Source organism: Puma concolor, chromosome F2 (genome assembly GCF_028749965.1).
Source record: "Puma concolor isolate L17-30 chromosome F2, mPumCon1.1.hap2, whole genome shotgun sequence".
Lineage (NCBI taxonomy): Eukaryota > Metazoa > Chordata > Mammalia > Carnivora > Felidae > Puma > Puma concolor.
In genome coordinates, this window is record NC_141684.1 from 21,706,722 (window position 1) to 21,726,061 (window position 19,340).

The 19,340-nt window shown below is 42.6% G+C and overlaps 1 protein-coding gene across 1 annotated transcript in view; it reads left to right on the top strand.

The window, feature by feature from the left end:
* EXT1 (exostosin glycosyltransferase 1) overlaps positions 1-19,340 on the top strand; it is a 289,618-nt gene that overhangs the window by 243,744 nt on the left and 26,534 nt on the right. The window contains exons 2-4 of the mRNA XM_025922725.2: positions 9,121-9,214; positions 11,522-11,629; positions 16,527-16,646. Coding sequence (XP_025778510.1) covers positions 9,121-9,214; positions 11,522-11,629; positions 16,527-16,646 — 322 coding nt within the window. The remainder of the gene's footprint in view (positions 1-9,120; positions 9,215-11,521; positions 11,630-16,526; positions 16,647-19,340) is intronic.

Sequence of the window (19,340 nt, forward strand, 5' to 3'; positions counted from 1 at the left end):
GGCACTCTCAGCTTCAGTCCACACTTCCTGGCCCCGCTCCCGTTGGCCAGTCTCCCTGGTGCAGAGCCTGGTGAAAAGTTAATGGTAAGATAATAACCTCGGGATTCCCAGTGGCCCTTGGGAACTGAGAAGACATTTAGCTCCTGCAGCCAAGACCTTGGTGTACCTCTTGTGGACCCATTTATCCACCTGAGGTCATTGTTGCTGCTGGCTTTTTTTATGGCCTCTCCCTTTTCTGTCCCCCTGTACCCAGGTAGCACTTTGTGTAGCATTTTCAGAAATGCTTTCTTTCTTTTTTTTTGTTTTTAATGTTTATTTTTGAGAGATAGAGTGCAAGCAGGGGAGGGGCAGAGAGAGAGGGAGACACAGAATCCAAAGCAGGCTCCAGGCTCTGAGCTGTCAGCACAGAGCCCAATGCAGGGCTCAAACTCACAAACTACCAGATCATGACCTGAGCTGAAGTTGGAGGCTCAGCCAACTGAGCCACCAAGTGCCCCAGAAATGCTTTATTTCTAACCAGAGAATTGATGAGACCCACATGTCCTGGAATTGCATTTACCTTGGAGCCGTTTGAGTTTGGCTATTGCTGAGCACAGAAACCGGTGCTCTAAAACCTCACCCCGCCAGACAGCTGAGATCAGGGTCACCTGGCACAATGTGGTGGAAATTCTTTGTTTTCACCTTTGCTGTCCCCGTGTTACTCCTTCCTTCTAGGCAGCCCTGAGAGACAACAGAGCATATTGTGGATTCTGCCCTCCTTCTACAAGTCTCATAAAACTTTTACTACTGTACTTCATCATCTGTAAAATGGGGCCATTTCACGTGTGCTTGTAGAGATAAAGTGCAATAATGAGCACAGGTTGTTGCCCTGCACACAGGGAACATGTAATCAGCATGTGTATGTGGCAGGGGAGGGGGCCAGGTGGTCATTACTGTAATGTTACCTTTCACGACTGTCCTATTTTATCACTTTTACATATTAGCCGTTGTGCTGCTATTTAATGACGGGGAACCAAGATGGTCTTCTACCCATCTTGAAATAAGAGATGCATCTAGCACTTGTTGTATTCATTAGTATATGCAGGTGGCGATTACCACATGGTCCAGGTTTACAGTTCTGAGCTGTCAGTAGCTAGGGTAAAGATGGTGTAAGGGAATTTTGACATGATATGGGGTTAGGATCCAGCGTGTTCAGACGGGGTGTTGGATTCCAAGTGTCTTCTGACTCCTGTTCCCTGTGAGAAGCTGGCATAACCATACTTACCTCCTAGTGTGGCTGCGAGGCTTAGGTGAGAAAATGTGTGCAAGAGTCTGGCTTCCCATGGGGCCTCATGCCCCAACGAGAGCCTGCAAAACCTTAACCTCCATCCCTTCCCTACACTGAAATGGATTTTTTTAAGATTTTATTTTTAAGTAGTCTCTCCACCCAACGTGGGGCTCAAACATGCCACCCCAAGATCAAGAGTCACATGCTCCACTGACTGAGCCAGCCAGGCGCCCCTGAAATGGATTTTAAATGGACAGTAAAGAGGAGATGGTCTTCTCCTTCAAGTGTGAAGGATGCCCTTCAAGTGTGAAGGATGGATGTAGATGCATGTCCCTCCTTGTAGCCAACCACTGCTCTCTGCATTGGGAAACTTGGGGCCAGCAGCATCCTTTTGAGAAGCATTAAAGAGAAATCGCATCCTAACCTATGGCATGACCGGGTGCCCCTGAGGTTCTGGCAGCAGGCAGCGCTCCAGGCAAGAATCACCCATGTGAGGAATCACAGCACCTCCACAGCAAGTGCCTTCCGGCTGCAGGGCAGTAAATGTCCCTGAGGCTGCAGCCAATCTGGTCAGCCTGGGCCAGTACCACACATTAGTATAGCTCTGGTCATTTACCCGACACTGGAGCATATGGAGTTCATTCATGTGCACAAGAGCTGTGTGAGCAAGTGGTGAAGAAACTGAGGCTTAGCGTGTCCCACGAATTCTCAAAGACCACGGGGGCCTGTTCTCCTCTGTATGTATGCTTACGTGACAACAGATAGCCATACTATAGTGGCCAACTGGACCCATTTTCTGACTGAAAGGTATGTTTCTCAGTTCAAATTTGTGTCTTGGGCCAATTTCATGTTATTACATGTTATGGGCTTTGGGTTTTCTCAAAAGTCATTGAAATTTTACGTGTTGAATCTGTGAAGTCCAAGAAAGGGTCTAAGGCAACATGGTAAATAAAAACAGAGCACCATCTTGGACCGAACTGCTCACGTGACATGATGCAGGGCTTTGAGTAGAGGAGAAAGGGTCCTCTTAGCGGTAGCCACTTGTTACCAGTGCTTGACACTAGATGAACTGCTTAGGGATTCGCTCCGTAAGAAACATTTCGGGGGCGCCTGGCCAGCTCAGTCAGTGGAGAGCGTGACTCGTGATCTTGGGGTGGTGAGTTCGAGCCCCATGTTGGGTGCAGAGATTACTAAAAAAGAAAGAAAGAACTTTCAGACCTTGCATTTGTGTGAGCTGACCAAAGAGGCAGCATGGTGTGGTGGAAGGCAGAGGCTCTTTGGTATCAGAAAGCGTGGAAGTGGAGCCCTTTATGGCTCCATAGTTGTGACCTGCATTGTTGGCAAGGTTACCAGACTGTCTGCACTAAGCACTCGCCTGTGAAGTTGTGTTCTATCAAGTTGTAAGAATGCCATTGGGAGCGTGTCCTTCTTCTGCTTGAGCCCTTCAGTGACTCAATCCACCACACAGGATTATGTCTGAGCTCCAGGAGATACCACATTGTCCTCCCAGTGGGACCCCACCCTACTGGTAGTTTCACTCCCCTCCCCCCTCCCCCACTGCCTCGCCCTCCCCAAACTGCGGTGGGTTCTCTCATCTTGGTGTTTGCTCCCGCTGTCTGTTTCTACCCCCAGAAATGCCGATTGCCTCCTCTCAGCCTTACCAGGCTGATTCTTGCTCTTCCATTAATAATTAGCTCCGTCTCCCTTCCTCCTGGAGGCATCCCTGCTTCTCAGTCTCCCCACCAAAGCCAAGTTGTCGCTGTTGTTTCTCTGCATAATCTCCACCTCATACCTCCATCCTACCGATAAATAATAATCATTGATCATCATATTCCCTCACTGAATAACAATCAGTTGATAACACATCTGCCTTTTCCCTGGACCGTTGGTTCTTTGAGGAATGCGTGACACATGGTAGGCATTCAGCTAATTAATGTTGTTTGAGTGAGTGAAAGAAAGCACAGGGGAGGTGCTAAGGACCTTGTTTTATTTCCCTCATCCAGTGTACTTAATGGAACTACAGCGGCCATACATTGGTTTTGTTTTCTTTCTTTTTCTCCTAAAGGATACAGTTCAAACCTGGGTGTAAGCAAAGAAGATTAAGTACTTATGAGGATGGGGACTGGAGGGAACAGATAGCGTAGATGTTCACTTTATAAATAAATACTTGAGACAAACTGTAGCAACATCACGGGGAGACTGGAATTGCGTGCCTACACAGATGAGAGGCTGGATCGCTTGGCTTCTTCCCTACCCTCTTTGATTCTTTGATTAGCAAAAAGCAGGCTCACATGGCAACTGTGTGTGCTACAGAGGGGTTGAGGGAAGCACGGGACGGCCGGTGGGCACGCTGCACCGGCAGCATCCTTGTCTGTGTAGCTTTTGAAAATAAGGCAAAATCCTTTCAATTAGAAGCTGCTGTTCTGTTGTGATTCCCAGCTTCTGTTTGCATTTTATTTTAAAGGGTCTGTTCCACATTTGTCTCTGGCTCTGTCTTGGGGAATCTGTTCTTTCTTTTCTTTTTTCATTGTTCTTTTTTTTTTTTTTTTTTAATGTTTTTATTCCTCTGGTCCCGATGTAATTTACCACAACAGCTTACAGTTTGCCTAGTGCATTGCAGTTTATAGGGCATGGACTCGATCTCATTTGATCTTAACTGCTTTGGAGCATGGAGAACTTCTTTTACACAGGGCCATACAGGAAGTGGCAGATCCAGAACCCAGGTTCCTCAAGCCAGCTCCTCTAACTTTTCAGGTCGGCTTTGTTTTCCATTATATCTGTTGCCTTCCTTCAGCTGTAATGATAATAGCTACCATTTATGGATGGGTTAGGATATGCCCGTGCTTCAGTTAAATTGTACCAGCTAAGCCTCACAGTAGAAGTATCTCCATTTGCCCACCAGGAAACCTGAGATTTCGTCAAATAACTTTCCCAAGATCACCCAGCTTGTAAATAGCAAAGGGGAACCCAGGTTTGGCTGTGTCTAAAGCTGCTTAACCCACAAAGCTTTGTGTTCCTGACCTCTTAACTCAAATCTTCTCTGAGCTCTTCGCACAAAATTTAGGATGCGTCCTAATTACCTGGAGGGCTTGTGGCAACAGGATTCTGGGCCCTTCCTCTGGAGTTTCTACACCAGTGGGCCTTGGTGGGCTGGGCATTCCCATTTCCACAAAGTTCCCAGGGGGTGTGGATGATGTTCCTGTGGGGGAAGGCACTTGGGGAACCCTGCACTTGCCACGCTGACCCCCCCTTCCTCGGGTACACTGAATTGCCGCCAGCTACAATGTGTTTCATGTGGGGGGGAAGGACTTCAATTTTGCATTGTTACAGGGCCCATTTTAAATGGGGTGTATCCCATCCATTATTCGGCACAACTTTAAGGCGAAAATTATTGCAGCCATAGAGTGGTTCCTGGTTTCTAGGTTAAATTCAGGCCGTGTCACTTTATTGCGTTTTTCTTTGCAGCCATTTATAAAAACTGCTCTAACTTCTGTATCACCACCTACACAATGGGGAACTTAATGCCCATCTGAAGAGGGTAACAAAACCATTTATTGACTTGAAGTGGAAAGGTGTCTGAGATTAGTTGCCTGCCCTATCTACTTACCTTTTTGCTTAGGATATCATGTGTTAATTACCTCTCATTTTGAAGATGTTTATGATTCCGATGTGATTTACACTTCTAAACTTAGTAGGGGAGAATTCATCCCTCTGAGAAGCCCGTCCCCCTCACTTGACCTGTCCTCTCTCTGCCTGTCCTTCTCCCCCATCTCTAACCTTTCGTAACTACTAATCTGTTATGTATCCCTAAAATTATGTTACTTCACGAATGCTATATAAATAAATAAGGCAGTATTCACCTTTTTGAGACTGGCTTTTTCACTTAGCATAATTTCATTGAGGATGTTGTGTGTATCGATAGTGCATTTCGTTTTATTGCTGAGAAGTATTCTAGGCTGTAGATGTACCACAGTTTGTTGAATTATTCACCCATTGAAGGACATTTGGATAGTTTCCCGTTTGGGGCTATTAAGGATAAAACTGCTGTGAACATTCATGGACAAGTTTCTGCGTGAAAATAAGTTTTCATTTTCTCTGGGCTAAATGCCCAAGAGTGCAATTGTTGGGTCATATGCTAATCCCACTTTTAGTTTTAAAAGAAACTGCCCAACTTTTTTCCAACGTGACTGCACCATTTTACATTCCCGGCAGGAATATGCGAGGGTTCCAATTTCTCCTCAGCCTCATGAGCACCTGTTCTCACCTGTCCTTTTGACGATAGCCATCCTCGTGGGTGATTTGCATTTCTTTAACGGTTAATGATGTTGAGGATCTTTGTGCTTATTGGCATTTTGTATATTTTCTTTGGAACAATATCTGGTCAATCCGTGGCTTGTTTTAAGATTGGATTATTTGTCTTTTGATTGTTGAATGTCAGAATTCTTTACATATTCTGGATAACAGACTCTTACCAGATCAATGATTTTGAGATATTTTCTTTTTGCTGTGGGTTGTCTTTTCACTTTCTTGATGGCAACTTGTGGGAGAAGGAGCCCAGCCTTCTTGACTGAACTTGCCTGAGATGGAGCTTCTATGAAGCAGAGCTGGGAGGGGTTGGTAATGGAGCAGACCATGGTTCAAACGCCACAGACACTCAGTGTTCTTGCCAAGATTCTGTAGCTTCTCCCGAACAAATGTTTTTCCATTTGTCATTAGACCTTTAGGACAATTTCCAGAAAATTTAAATGAATGAGGTTTTTGGTTTTGGGTTTTTTTTTTTTTAATATTTTTTACCAGTTAAACTGTTGTTTTGTTAGGGAGAGTGTCCAGAGTTCCTTAGTGTCTCCCTTTGCAAGGCCAGTCTTCTCGAGTGTTGTACTTTATAATGCAGATTTCCAGGTAATTTTACACCTGGAGTTCTGATCAGCCTCTCCTAATTATCAGATGATTCCTTGATGATTCCTTGATAAGCCTAGTGACTGGAGAAGGGTCTTCTCTGCACAACATCTGCAGGACTAGAACAGGGCCTGGGACATAGTGTTTTTTGAGACAGTGACTAAAAAATTGAATGAGTTCAAGCATTGAGAAGGAGGTAGATGTGGGTGTGTGAGAACACCAAAATGGAGAGATGGGTCCCAGAAAGGCTGAGTGGGAGGGCACCAAACACAAGTGCGGCCCGCCTGGGAAAACTACCCCCCCTTTCAGGGTATCATTACTCCCTCAGTTAGAACACACTTATCCATTCATAGGTTCCCTCTCACTAGAGCCCAAAAGAGAGGCTGGCTGACAGACTGAGCATGGTTAGAAGTCTGAAAATCATTGTTCTAAGTTTTGTGTGCACATGTTCTGTATATGTCTTTATGTGTTAAACATACATTGTATACACATGAGCAGATATTTATACATATATATATGCATATATGTATGTGTGTATATATATATATATATATGCACACATACATTTATACAAGGGTTTTGGAAACCTTTGGAGCAGTGGGATATTCTGAAAGGACATTCTTCTCTTTTTTTTTTTTTTTTAAGTTTGTTTCTTTATTTTGAGAGAGAGAGTGTGTGTGACCATGAGCAGGGGGAGGGGCAGAGAGAGAGAGAATTCCAAGCAGACTTCACACTCAGTGCAGAGCCCTACACTGGCTCCATCCCATGAACTGTGAGATCATGACTTGAGCTGAAATCAAGAGTCGGATGCTTATCAACTGACGGAGCCACCCATGCACCCCAGAAGATTCTTCTTCCTCACCTACAAATAACATAAAGAATAATGGAGTGTTCAGACAATCTCTAGTCATTTTGCTGATGAGGAAAGTAAGGCCCGGAGTGCTCATGTGTTTTATTCCTAATGTCACAGCTACCTAGTGGCAAGGATGTTCATCCCACATCTCCCTTTACCTGCTGTATGAATGAACACAAGCTTCAATCATGTAAGCTTTATCCCCTACATCAGCAAATATTCCTGTGCCACCACTTAAAAACCAACACCCTAGAATAACTGTCAGGTGATTTTTTTGCTGTAAGTTTTCTGCCTTCTCTCTACCTCTACTCCTTCCCCAAAGTAAATTCTGCAACTGGCAACTTTGAAACTTGTTACAATCCAGAACATTAATAGGGTTCTACATTTTTAGCAGCCTAATGATGAGGGTGTAGGACCTTCTGTGCTAATCCCTCAGGGTTTTCTATTCTGGGCACTTACTAAACTTTGCTGTAGTCTGAAGTATATTTGACCTTTTTATATTAAAACAATTTGAGTTTAAACTTTATATGTGTGTGTGCACATATTTCCCTCTTCATCGGTTAAGGGAGAGAGCCAGACATTTTTTAACAGTTGAATTTGAAGATAGTTATCAATTACTTCCCCGTGTTTGGTGAGCAAAGGAGAAGGCATTACCATCATAATTTAATATTTCTTATTTAGCCAAATTTGAGCCCTCTTAAAAATCTTTTCTACTTTCAAGTCTATTTTGCAGTTTAATTAATGCAGCAAGGGTTTTTATTTTACTCTCAATGGAGATAATCTTAATCCATTCATGGTGACCTTTTCTTGTGCAAATTAGTTGTACAAGCTTGTTTAAGCAAATGGTCCTTTGCATGATGTCTCTTCTTAATGACGGGTTTATAATTGAAAATTGGCTTACTCCCATATGCCTAGTTTGTATGAGAATATAAAAATAGATGTGGACTTTAAAAATATAAATGTATATATCAGTATCCTAAAACGAGGAGGGAAGAATCCGATGCCTTCAGGCTATGATTAAATTAGACTATTAGAGTCAGAAAATGCTGGTGACATATGCTACTGTCAAAGTCACACCTGTCTGCCGAGCATTGCAAGCTCTTGAAAAATGAGAGTGATTTCATCTTAGCTCTGAGAATCTAGGCTTGCACAGGGCACGAGCCATTTCTGCTTCCCCAAGTTTGCTTAAACTCATAATGAATCTGAAACTGCGTGTTTAGGAATGTGTTTGCGGAAGCCACTTTTAAGGGCATATCCCTAAACAAAATGAAATGCTTGTTGCCTTTCCTGCACTTCCCCAGCCTAAAGAGACAGCCGGCGCTCATGTTATATTTTGCCTTTTTTCAAGCGCAAGAACCGTGTTGTACCGTCAAGTGGTATCTGAGTAAAAGAAACAATCCTCTCTTCTGCACCCTGGTTTTCCGCACCCCACGCTATGCTTTTTTTTTTTTCTCCTGTTATTCTTATTTTCACATTTCTTAGGCCAGCTCCTTCTGTCTCTCTTGTGTTTCCGCTGTAAGTTATGTTATCCATTCTTATATATGAGTATTTGTCTGGCGTCGCTGCATATTCTTGGTTAAACGTAGAAACTCCAGCTTGAAGGAGAAAGTAAATGTTCTGTGCTTGTAATGGAGGTTTCCTGGGTAGGTTTTAACAGCATGGTTTTGTGGGGTGGGGAACAAGGACAGTCTTAGTTTTGCTGAATGACATGGCATTAAACAAGAACTACTCGTTGTGATCTTTTGCTTTTAAGCTCATGGGGACAAGACATTTCATCAAGACACAAAAAATCTGATTTTTGGAAGCAAACCGTGGGCAAGCCAAATTGTTACTGGGAACATCAGACTTGCCTTTCATGTACTGCTTGCAAAACACCCTAACTACTTTGCCCCTCGTGAAAGTTCACATTTGTTGTTCATGCAACACCCCCCACTCCCCAAAGGGGAAGTGAGAACTGCCTGCCCAGCGTGTCTCCTGAGCTGCTCTGGGTAATTCCATGTTACGTATACACCCGCAGATGTTCACTGACCCCTCCCCACACCCCACCACTCCTCACGGGTCTTCGTCTGCTGATTGTTCCTGATTGTTCCTCCTCTCTTTCTAGGTATGATTATCGGGAAATGCTGCACAATGCCACTTTCTGTCTGGTTCCTCGTGGTCGCAGGCTTGGGTCCTTCAGGTTCCTGGAGGCTCTGCAGGTAAGAGACCCTGAGACCTCCCCAGAATAGGGCTGAGGGCTGAAGTCAGGGTGGGTTTAACCTTAACCCTTCTGCAGGGATCTAAGCAGAATGCATAGTTTGCCTTGAACACCTGGAATCTGTTTCCCCAAGAAAGTCTGTGACATTTTTTATAAGAGAGGGGGTGGAAAGAGGATTCACTCCTTGTCTTTGGACCTGAGAAGATTAAACGGTTTCACTACCAAGGAGGAGGTGTTCAGAGACATGTTTGCCGACAGAGGGTGGATCTGACTGCCCAACAGCAGCCTTGCAGACACTATTCTGCTCCTGGAAGCCGGTCTCAAGAGCACTGGCTTAAGAAAATGACTTATTGGGGGCACCTGGGTGGCTCAGTTGGTTAAGCATCCGGCTTCGGCTCAGGTCATGATCTCGCAGTTTGTGAGATTGAGCCCCACATTGGCTCTCTGCTGTCAGTGCAGAACCTGCTTCAGATCCTCTGTCTCCCTCTCTCTGCCCCTCCCCCCACTCAAAAGTAAGCATTAAAAAGAAAAGGAAAGGAAAGGAAAGGAAAGGAAAGGAAAGAAAAGAAAAGAAAAGAAAAGAAAAGAAAAGAAAAGAAAAGAAAAGAAAAGAAAAGAAAAAAAGAAAGAAAATGGCTTATTGGTGGTACTTCCAAAAAATAAATTGTCTTGGGGCACCTGGGTGGCTCAATCAGTTGAGTGTCCAACTTCGGCTCAGGTTATGATCTCATAGTTCATGGGTTCGCTCCCCATGTTAGGCTTTCTGCTGACAGCTCAGAGCCTGGAGCCTGCTTTGGATTCTGTGTCTCCTTCTCTCTTCTCTCTCTGCCCCTCCCCCACTCATACTCGATCTCTGTCTCTTGAAAATAAATGTTTAAAAAAATTTTTTTTAATTAAAAAAAAAGCAAATTGTCTTTTCTGCCCATCCTCCTCAGTCATCTCTTGGTGCCTCTAAATTCCAAGAGTGATGCACAATGGGTCATGCTATTCTCTTGGCCCAGCTATTCTGAGGCTCTGCAGCTCCGGGGCCTGTGTGAGGTTCTGCTCATTAACCTCACTCTGCAGAAATGCCTCACCTGATGAGACACTTGTCCGACATTAACCACCTGAGAGTTGCAACCAGCCCTCCTGGATCTCGAGAAAGCGTGCTCCCAGCTAAGATTCTCCTCCTCCACTCCTTACCTCTTGGCCTCTCTGTTCTTCCCCCTCTATGTCCTGCACCTTGCCAGAATCTATGCTTTTTGCACAGTACTCCATAATGTATGCCATTCTGTCATGTCCTTCAACAGAAGAGCTTCCTTTTCTTTAAGGTCCTTTCCAGTGCGCTCTGTGTTCCGTGAAGCATACGGTCACTAATGTTCTGGTAGCCTCGTTCGGATGTGGCACGAAGCAAATTGTTCTCTGCTTTGGAACCAGACCCGTGTCCTTAGCCTGGCATTTCTTGGCTGTCAGATCACTGTGCAGACAGTACATTGTTACGACAGTGGTTTGGATCCCTCCACAGTGACACGGAACAAGGTTCTGGCTCAGATGTTTGCACAGCAAGGGAAAGGTGAACACCCTGTAATAGTTAAGTCCACAAAAAGCTTCATTAGGAATGCCAAGCCCCATTTTGCTCTTTGTTGCACCTGACAGTGGGATAAACCACTTCACAAGCAGACTTGTGGCAGTTACATTGACAAAACTGTTTATATTCAAGGTTGGTTTTATGCTAGGATATTGTTGGTGCACGATTTTGTTACATCAATAAAACTTCTCAAACAAGGCCAGCCGTCTCCATGGAGGTAAGGTCAGCCAAACCATGTACTAGAATAGAAATGGGGTTTTAGCATTTGAGGGCAAGACTTGCAAACATTAAAATCTTGGCTGGATATGTACAGCCTTCACATGACTTGATAACTCATATAAGCTTACTTTTCCTTTTTGGTTTTTTAACTTTCTTTATTTTGAGAGAGAGAGAGAGAGAGAGAGAGAGAGAGAGAGCATGAGCAGGTGAGGGGCAGAGAGAGAGAGACAGAGACAGCATCCCTAGCAGGTTCTGCACCCTCAGCACAGAGCCTGACATGGGGCTCAAAGTCACAAACTGTGAGATCATGACCTGAGCCAAAATCAAGAGTCAGAAGTTTAACCAGCTAAGCCACCCAGGCACCCCCGTAAGTTTACTTTTCTTCTGGACTAAGCAGTCCAGGATCCACGCAATGATCCAAGCAAGAAATGCCAGTAATTGAATTTGCACTGATGTCACCTCTGATTGGAATGTCCCCCTGCTGCTTCCTTCACACTCATGAATGCCCCCTTCCTCACCCAGGCTGCCTGTGTCCCTGTGATGCTCAGCAATGGATGGGAGTTGCCATTCTCTGAAGTGATTAATTGGAACCAAGCTGCCGTCATAGGCGATGAGAGATTGTTATTACAGGTAAGGAAGGGGCTCCAGCCTTCAGCAGATGAGTGTATTATTGCTGCCGCCGTCCAAACTTTCAAAGAAGATGAATCCAAAAGGTCAGCTCTATAAAAGAAATTTTATCAGGAGAAAATTGCCTGTGTCGTGGCGAATATGAAGTCATTTAATATGACATTGTTCACTTTCCAACACAAAATCCGCCCAGGTCTAGGGAATATATTTGGAAAAGGAGAAGTGGCAGGTGAAGGGCATGAACTTGAAAGGAAGAAGAGGTGTACACCCATCCTCTTCCCTATCCAGGAGTTTTAGAAATGATACAAGAGAGCTTTTGTACCATCCTGCCACTCCATATTCCTTTCCCTTGTTTCTGTAATTGCCTTCAGATTAATTTTCAGAAAGAGGGAGGTCTCTAGGGTTGATTCGTATAATTAGTGTTATCATTGCTCAAATGATCTGGTCTGGGAGCCTGAGCAGTGTTAATCTTTAACATGTATATTTAAAAGAGCGGCCCCTGATAAAATAGGTTTTTTAAATGTGTTTTTTTGCCATTTGGATCTCTATTTTATTTTATTTTATTTTATTTTATTTTATTTTATTTTATTTTATTTTATTTTATTTTATTTTACTGTAGCAAGAACACTTAAGATGAGATTTATCCTCTTATTTTTAAATGCACGATACATTATTGCTGTGGGGAAATGTACTGCATATTTCTTGAGCTTATTCATCTCGCTTAACTGAAACTTTATGCCCACTGATTAGTAACTCCCCATTTCTTCCTCACCCCCAACCCTGGCAACTAGCATTCTGCTCTTTAGTTCTATGAATTTGGCTGTCTTAGAGACTTCAGGTAAGTAGAATCATACAGCATTTGTCTTTTCTGTGACTGGTTTACGTCCCTTGGCCTAATATCCTCCAGGTTCATCCATGTTCTCCTGTATTGCAGAAATCAGACTTAATATTATTAAAATGGTCATCTTACCTAAATTGATCTACAGATTCAATGCAGTCCCTATCAAAATCCCAATGGCATTTTTTTACAGAAGTAGAAAACTAATTTTAAAATTCATATGGAACCACAAAAGACCTCAAATAACCAAATCAGTCTTGAGAAAGGACAAAGCTGGAGGCATCATAATTCCTGATTTCAGAATACATTACAAAGCTACAGTGATCAAAATGATATTGTACTGGCATATAGAGAGAGATACAGACCAAATGCACAAAATAGAATGCCTAGAAATAAATCCACTCATATAAGGTCAACCAGTCTTCTACAAGGATACCTAATAAAAGTTTGAACTTCTCAGGAGCTGCCTGGGGAGAGGAATATGATACAGAGAAATCCAAGGGCAGTAATTGTCAGTCACTGAGGATTTCTAAAGCCCTTTCATGTAATAATATTGTAGGTTCCACATAATTTGTCATACTCCTTTCTCTAAAATTATAGAATATTTTAATGTTTTCCTTTGATGGCAGTATATACTCTATCTTGAACTACCACAATACGGTAGAATGGTTTTTTTAATGTCCTAGCTTTAAAAAAAAAATTATTGGGAAAATTGAGTTTCTGGGGCACCTGGGTGGCTCAGTCAGTTAAGCGTCTGACTCTTGATTTCTGCTCAGGTCATGATCTCATGGTTTGTGGGTTCGAGCCCCACATCAGGGATGTGCTTGGGATTCTGTCTCCCTCTCTCTCTGCCCCTCCCCCTCTTGCTCTCTATTTCTCTCTCAAAATAAAGAAACATTAAAAAACAAAAAAAAGAAAATTGAGTTTCTAACTCTCTTGTTGCTTCTGCTTGTGCTGCTGGCCAGTCTGCTAGCTGGCTGGTGAAGTAACACAGTAGTCTTCCTAAAGTAACGGGTGACGTACCTGTAATCAAGAGCGCTAGGGATTAGGCAAGCCAAGCTGAACACAGCTCCCAAAACATGGCTCTCTCCGGTACTCAGGTAGATCACTCTATGGCCCCTGGGACCTCCAACACAAAAGAAGAATATGTCACCTAGCAAAATCCTCCCCAGGCAGAATGGCATATGCTGAAAACATTGACTCATGAAAGGCCAGACAAAACTGATCTGTGTGGGTCCTTTCCACGTTGCCTCTTTCCTCCTTTTTATGATTTTTTTTTTAAATAATACATGATCATTACAGAAAGTTTGGGAACTAAAAGGAATAAAAAACATCAGCCCTAATATCTCCCGTTGTTCACCAATGCTCCTGTGAATTTGATGTGAATAACTTGGGAGTTTGTCTTGGACAGGAGGGCATTCCGGGATACTTGAGTGCAGTTGTCCAGCTTCTAATGTTTCACCAAAGGTGATATGTATTTCACCTTCCGCAGCAGTTTTTGGCTTAACTCTGAAGATTTTGTTTTCGATCCTGCACCCACCCAAACTTGCTTTCGTTCTCCCATCTCGTACGCAGTCTGTCTTTGCACAGCTGCCTCCATGTTGAACAGCGACTGCACTGTCGTTGACAATGGTTGTAAAGGGCTGGCACCGAGCCCAAATGTCTGCTCTGGGAAATGTTGTTGTTATGTTACAATTTTTCGTTTCTTGTTTTAGAACAGCTCGGATGTTTTTATTTGAATATATTCTTGTCATTATGTCACCAGGAGAGCTGAATGTTGCTTTCCTATATCTATTTTGGTAGATTCCATTAGTTTTGTTGCCATACGTGACCTTTTATTAAGACTTCATTGAGTTCTGCGACACTGAACAATCCGGCCAAATTGGAATTAATTTATCACTCTCGCATATACCTGTCTCTCAGGACAAGCAGATTAATAACCAATAGCCAAATGCCATTAAAACTTGGAACTCTTGTCTTTTCAGTCACTTGGAATTCTCTTCCAGAGCACTTTGCAAAGGGCTGTCACTTATATTATACGTACAAACAGGTAGCATGTATTTTATTTGATGTCCCAACATCAAGTTGTGGCTTCTATAAAAGAGGGCAATGTACTGGTAGGTTAATGTATATATTCCCTCTCTTCTTTCATAACTTCAGCCCACTTAGTTTTCTGGAGACTACACAGTGGCAGTAGCTTTTGGCATTTTCTAATGGACTGGTTTCCTGTGATCATGACAAAACAGTGAAGTCTACCTATAGGACTCTTAGAAAATACCATTGGCATTTAGAAGAGAACCTGATCATGAAATTGGTCATGGTAGCTTTTTCCTAGTCTTTTTTGGCAATCTTGGTAATTTTCTCAGTAAATAAAAATAGTCTTTGACGTAGCAAGGATCCATAATATGGATGGTTTTTCTGCCTTCTCCAAGGGTATTTTACTTCCATTTGACCTTGAGCTCTGATTCTGGGCTAATGTTTGCCTGCCATTGCTTTTCCTTTACCTGTTGCCTCCATGCTTCTTCAGTGGTGGGCATCCAGATACACACTTTGGGGCACAGATTTGGTATCTGCTTTAGGATATTGCCAAAGCAAGTGAGCTTGTCCTTGTGTTCTTATTGTGAGGCGGTTTCATTGCTCCTTCGAAGAATAGTCTTAAGTCAAAAAATGTGCTACCACCTCCTTCTCCCCTAGTGGAAATTCAGATACAGGCTTGGTCACAATGCCGTGAGTAACTTTCTTATTAAAGCAGCTAACAGAGCATCCCTACTTCAGCCCAGGCCCCCACATCTGTCTGATTAGTTACACATTAGCAAAGCAAGCATGCAGAAAGAGGTGAGCACAAGACAGCAGTTGCTAATCACAAGGACTCTCCTCTAAGAGTATAGACTCCATAAATGAAATAGACCTTGAACTATAGGTGAAGATAGGGAGCAAGCCCAGCAAACTCACCAGAAACCCAGGAAGTACATGTCAGACAGAGCTCCAGATCCAAGCAAGTTCACATGCAGACATTAGGCAGCAATTGATCCAACTTTGACCCTTATGTAAATAATAATAATAATAGTGGTAGTAATAATTTGCTATGTTAATTAAGCTTCCCATGTTCTAGGCACTGTGCGAAGCACTTAGATAATTTCCATTACAACCTTGTTATGTTCGTACAGTATCCCCATGTTATAAATGAGGAAATAGAATCTTTGAGAGATCAAGTAACTTGTCCAAGAAAACACAGCTGGTAAATGTTAGAGCCAAGAATCCCACTTTGGTCTAACTTCTGGTGTCCCTGTGCTTAATCATTAAGCTATATTGCTGGTAAAAAATAATGATATCCCTATGGTGGCTTCAGATAGCCATGTTCAGTTTAACTCTTATTTCTTGAATAAAAATCACTCTTCTAGCCTTAAAATGTGTAGCATGATGGACAGGACATAGATCTCTCCTTTAAAATCATGTAGCCTGGTAGAGAACAGTGATGGCTGAACATGGATGATGTTTGGCAGATCATTGGGGTAAGTGCTAGAGGCAGGAAGAGAGGTCGGGGAGCAGAAGAGCTCTCAGGGTGAGATAGCAGGTGTGTGCATATAGAAATGACTGTCCAGCTGCAGATTAAATGGAGAGACTCAAAGACATTCCCTTAAAAGCCCTTTTGTAGATCATTTGTCGTCCCTGGCATGGCATGTCTTGGAAGTGTTTGGAGGATGATATCTTCCAGCCTTTCCCCAAAGCTGATAGCTTCTTTCTCTATAGAATGTGGTTGTGTGCAGGACTGAGGATTTGTGGAACCCTGAACAACTGATAAGCTGCTACCAAATCTTAGAGGTAACTTTAACTTCCATGCATTAAAGGTGGTTAAAGCTGATCCCCAGTAAGTATTGTTTGTCTGTACCTGACACCTTCTTAAGGGCATTTCAGTTTAAGGATTGGTGATTTTTGGGAGATCTGTACACTAGAACCTGAATGCTATGAAGTATAAAAGCCTAACCCAGGTGGGTTATTTTGATCAAATGGTATCTCATTGTTTTACAGTTCTAGTTATTATGTGTTCACCTTGTGTTACAGATTCCTTCTACAATCAGGTCTATTCATCAGGATAAAATCCTAGCACTTAGACAGCAGACACAATTCTTGTGGGAGGCTTATTTTTCTTCAGTTGAGAAGATTGTATTAACTACACTAGAGGTAAGTGAGACCACTTAGCTCTTTGTCTTGAATAATGGTCCTTTATACACTTCTGTTGGCTTTCTTGTCTGTTATTGGTGAGGTGTAATTGAGTCAAATGCGACAAAACTGAATTTTATATACTTGGATATGTCAGTTAACCCTCTTTTACCTGCCCTGCCAAGCCCAAGCAAATCCCTCCATTCCTAACAAAGCTCCATAGGAGAAAACTGACATGAGGAGAAATTCCACTCCTTGACACAGAGATTGGCTCAGTCTTACATCATTTCAGCAGTATGTGGTTAATGACTACCCTCCTGTCCTTCACACTCAGTGACATCCTTTGAAGACATATTTCTGGACCTCATTTAGAAAACCAATAATGACCAAGTAGGGGAATATGTTCTACCATTCTAAAAATATAAGCAGTTTATTGGACACCAATGGCATTGGGGTACAACAAAAGTAATTTTCAACCCCACCTGCGCAACCCAACCAGCATCAGTGTTGTCGAGAAGAAACCAGCATCAGGATGTGTCGAGAAGAAAATCAGGATTGCACCTCTCTGGTGCAGAAAGTGTTAAACTTTATGAATGCAGAAAATCTTCTAGGCATATGGGTGCCCCTTGTAAGTTGCTTTTTATTAAGGCAGGAGGGAAAAAGGAGAGGGAAGCATGGAGATGATTAAAACCTTTGGAAGTAGAACAGATAGTGATGGCCCGAGGCTACACCACACTAGCACAAAAAGCTAAGAAAAGATTTAGGAAACTGCACACTCATGAATTACAGGCTTGCAGGAAGGAGAGCAGAGGTCCTCTCGTGAGGCACAGCATTGAGGTGATTCTGAGGTGTTCGCATAATGCAACGGGGGCATTTGTGGCCTCACTTTGGAGTATTTACTTTGGAAAAGTGTTTACTGCTCCAGAAGCTAATGGGATTTGTAACATACACTGAGAAGTCTCAGTAGTACCAAGGAAAATTGAAAATCACCCTGTCTTGTCCACAACACTGTTCTCCTGCCATCCTGGGTATTACAGCCTGTGCTGGTCATGCCATGAGCACAGTGGGGTGTTTACTTGCCCCGAGCCTAGCCTGGGCCCTTGCTCTGGTCAGAGTCTTCTCATGAATGGTGCACATTTTTTTTTCATCCTGGACCTAGGTGAAAAGGGCTGTTTAGGACCCAGGCCCAGTCCATGAAGGGGACAAGGTCAGAATGGCTTCCAAGGGCTTCCTTATTGCAAGCAAAGCTCTTACTCCTTAACATTGATTGCATTTTCTCTTCTGTTCATAGCAGCAGATTTGAATATATAATAGATCTTACTTTTCTATCCTATCTTCCATCCAAGACCCTTCCTGGGCCCTTCTTAAGGAAAGTTGAATGTCAATTCTTTTTCTTTGTGGAATGAGTGCTTTTTATTTAAACAAGTACATGTATAATGGAAAATACTTAAAGCATACAAATAAAATCATCTCCCCATACAAAATCACTATTTATGTATAGGTATGCACAAACACATATATATTGTCTTTTTCTATGTGAATTTATACATATGTTGCATTTTTTAATTTAAAGAATAGTCTTTCAGGGGTATCTGGCTATCTGGGTTGGTAGAGCTTGCAACTCTTTTTTTTTTTCAAAGGTAAATTTATTTATTTTTGAGAGAGAGAGAGAGAGAACAACCAGAGGAGGGGCAGAGAGAGACAGGAAGAGAGAGAGTCCCAAGCAGGCTGGCTCTACACCGTCAGTGCAGAACCTGACATGGGGCTTGAACTCACAAACCATGAGATCATGACCTGAGCTGAAATGAAGAGTTGAACACTTAACTGACTAAGCTACCCAGGCTCCTGAGCACGTGACTCTTAATCTCAGGGTTGTTCAATGTGAGTTCAAGCCTCACATTGAGCATGGAGCCTACATGGAGCCCATACGTACCTTGGATTGCAGGTAACTTGTTCTGTGAGTGTTCCGCAAGACGTGCAAACATTTCTACTAAACTTTAACATGATGAACGGGTGATGTCTTGCAATATTAGTACGTGATGCCAAATGTCACATCATCACAGCTGAGCCAATGGTTCTTGAAATTCACTTTGATATACAAGTGTTTTCGATTACAAGCATATTTCCAGAATGAATTATGCTCGCAAACCAAGATTTCACAGTGTATATATATATATATATCATATATATATATACTATATAATCATATATATATAACTTATATATATAATTTATTTAGATTATAATTTATTTATTTATTTATTTATTTTTAATTTTTTTTTCAACGTTTATTTATTTTTGGGACAGAGAGAGACAGAGCATGAACGGGGGAGGGGCAGAGAGAGAGGGAGACACAGAATCGGAAACAGGCTCCAGGCTCTGAGCCATCAGCCCAGAGCCCGATGCGGGGCTCAAACCCACGGGCCGCGAGATCGTGACCTGGCTGAAGTCGGACGCTTAACCGACTGCGCCACCCAGGCGCCCCAATTATAATTTATTTAGATTATACATATAATCTAAACTTGTTTATAATCTGTTTTTCCTGCTTTTAATAATATGCTGTTAACATTTTGTCATGTTAGATGTTTCTATACTGATTTTAGTGACCATATAATATTCCATTCATAATATCACTTAATTTCTTTAATTATCCTCAATTTGAAGACATTACAGTGGTTTCTGCTTTTTAAATATTTATATGCATTGTTGAGGCAA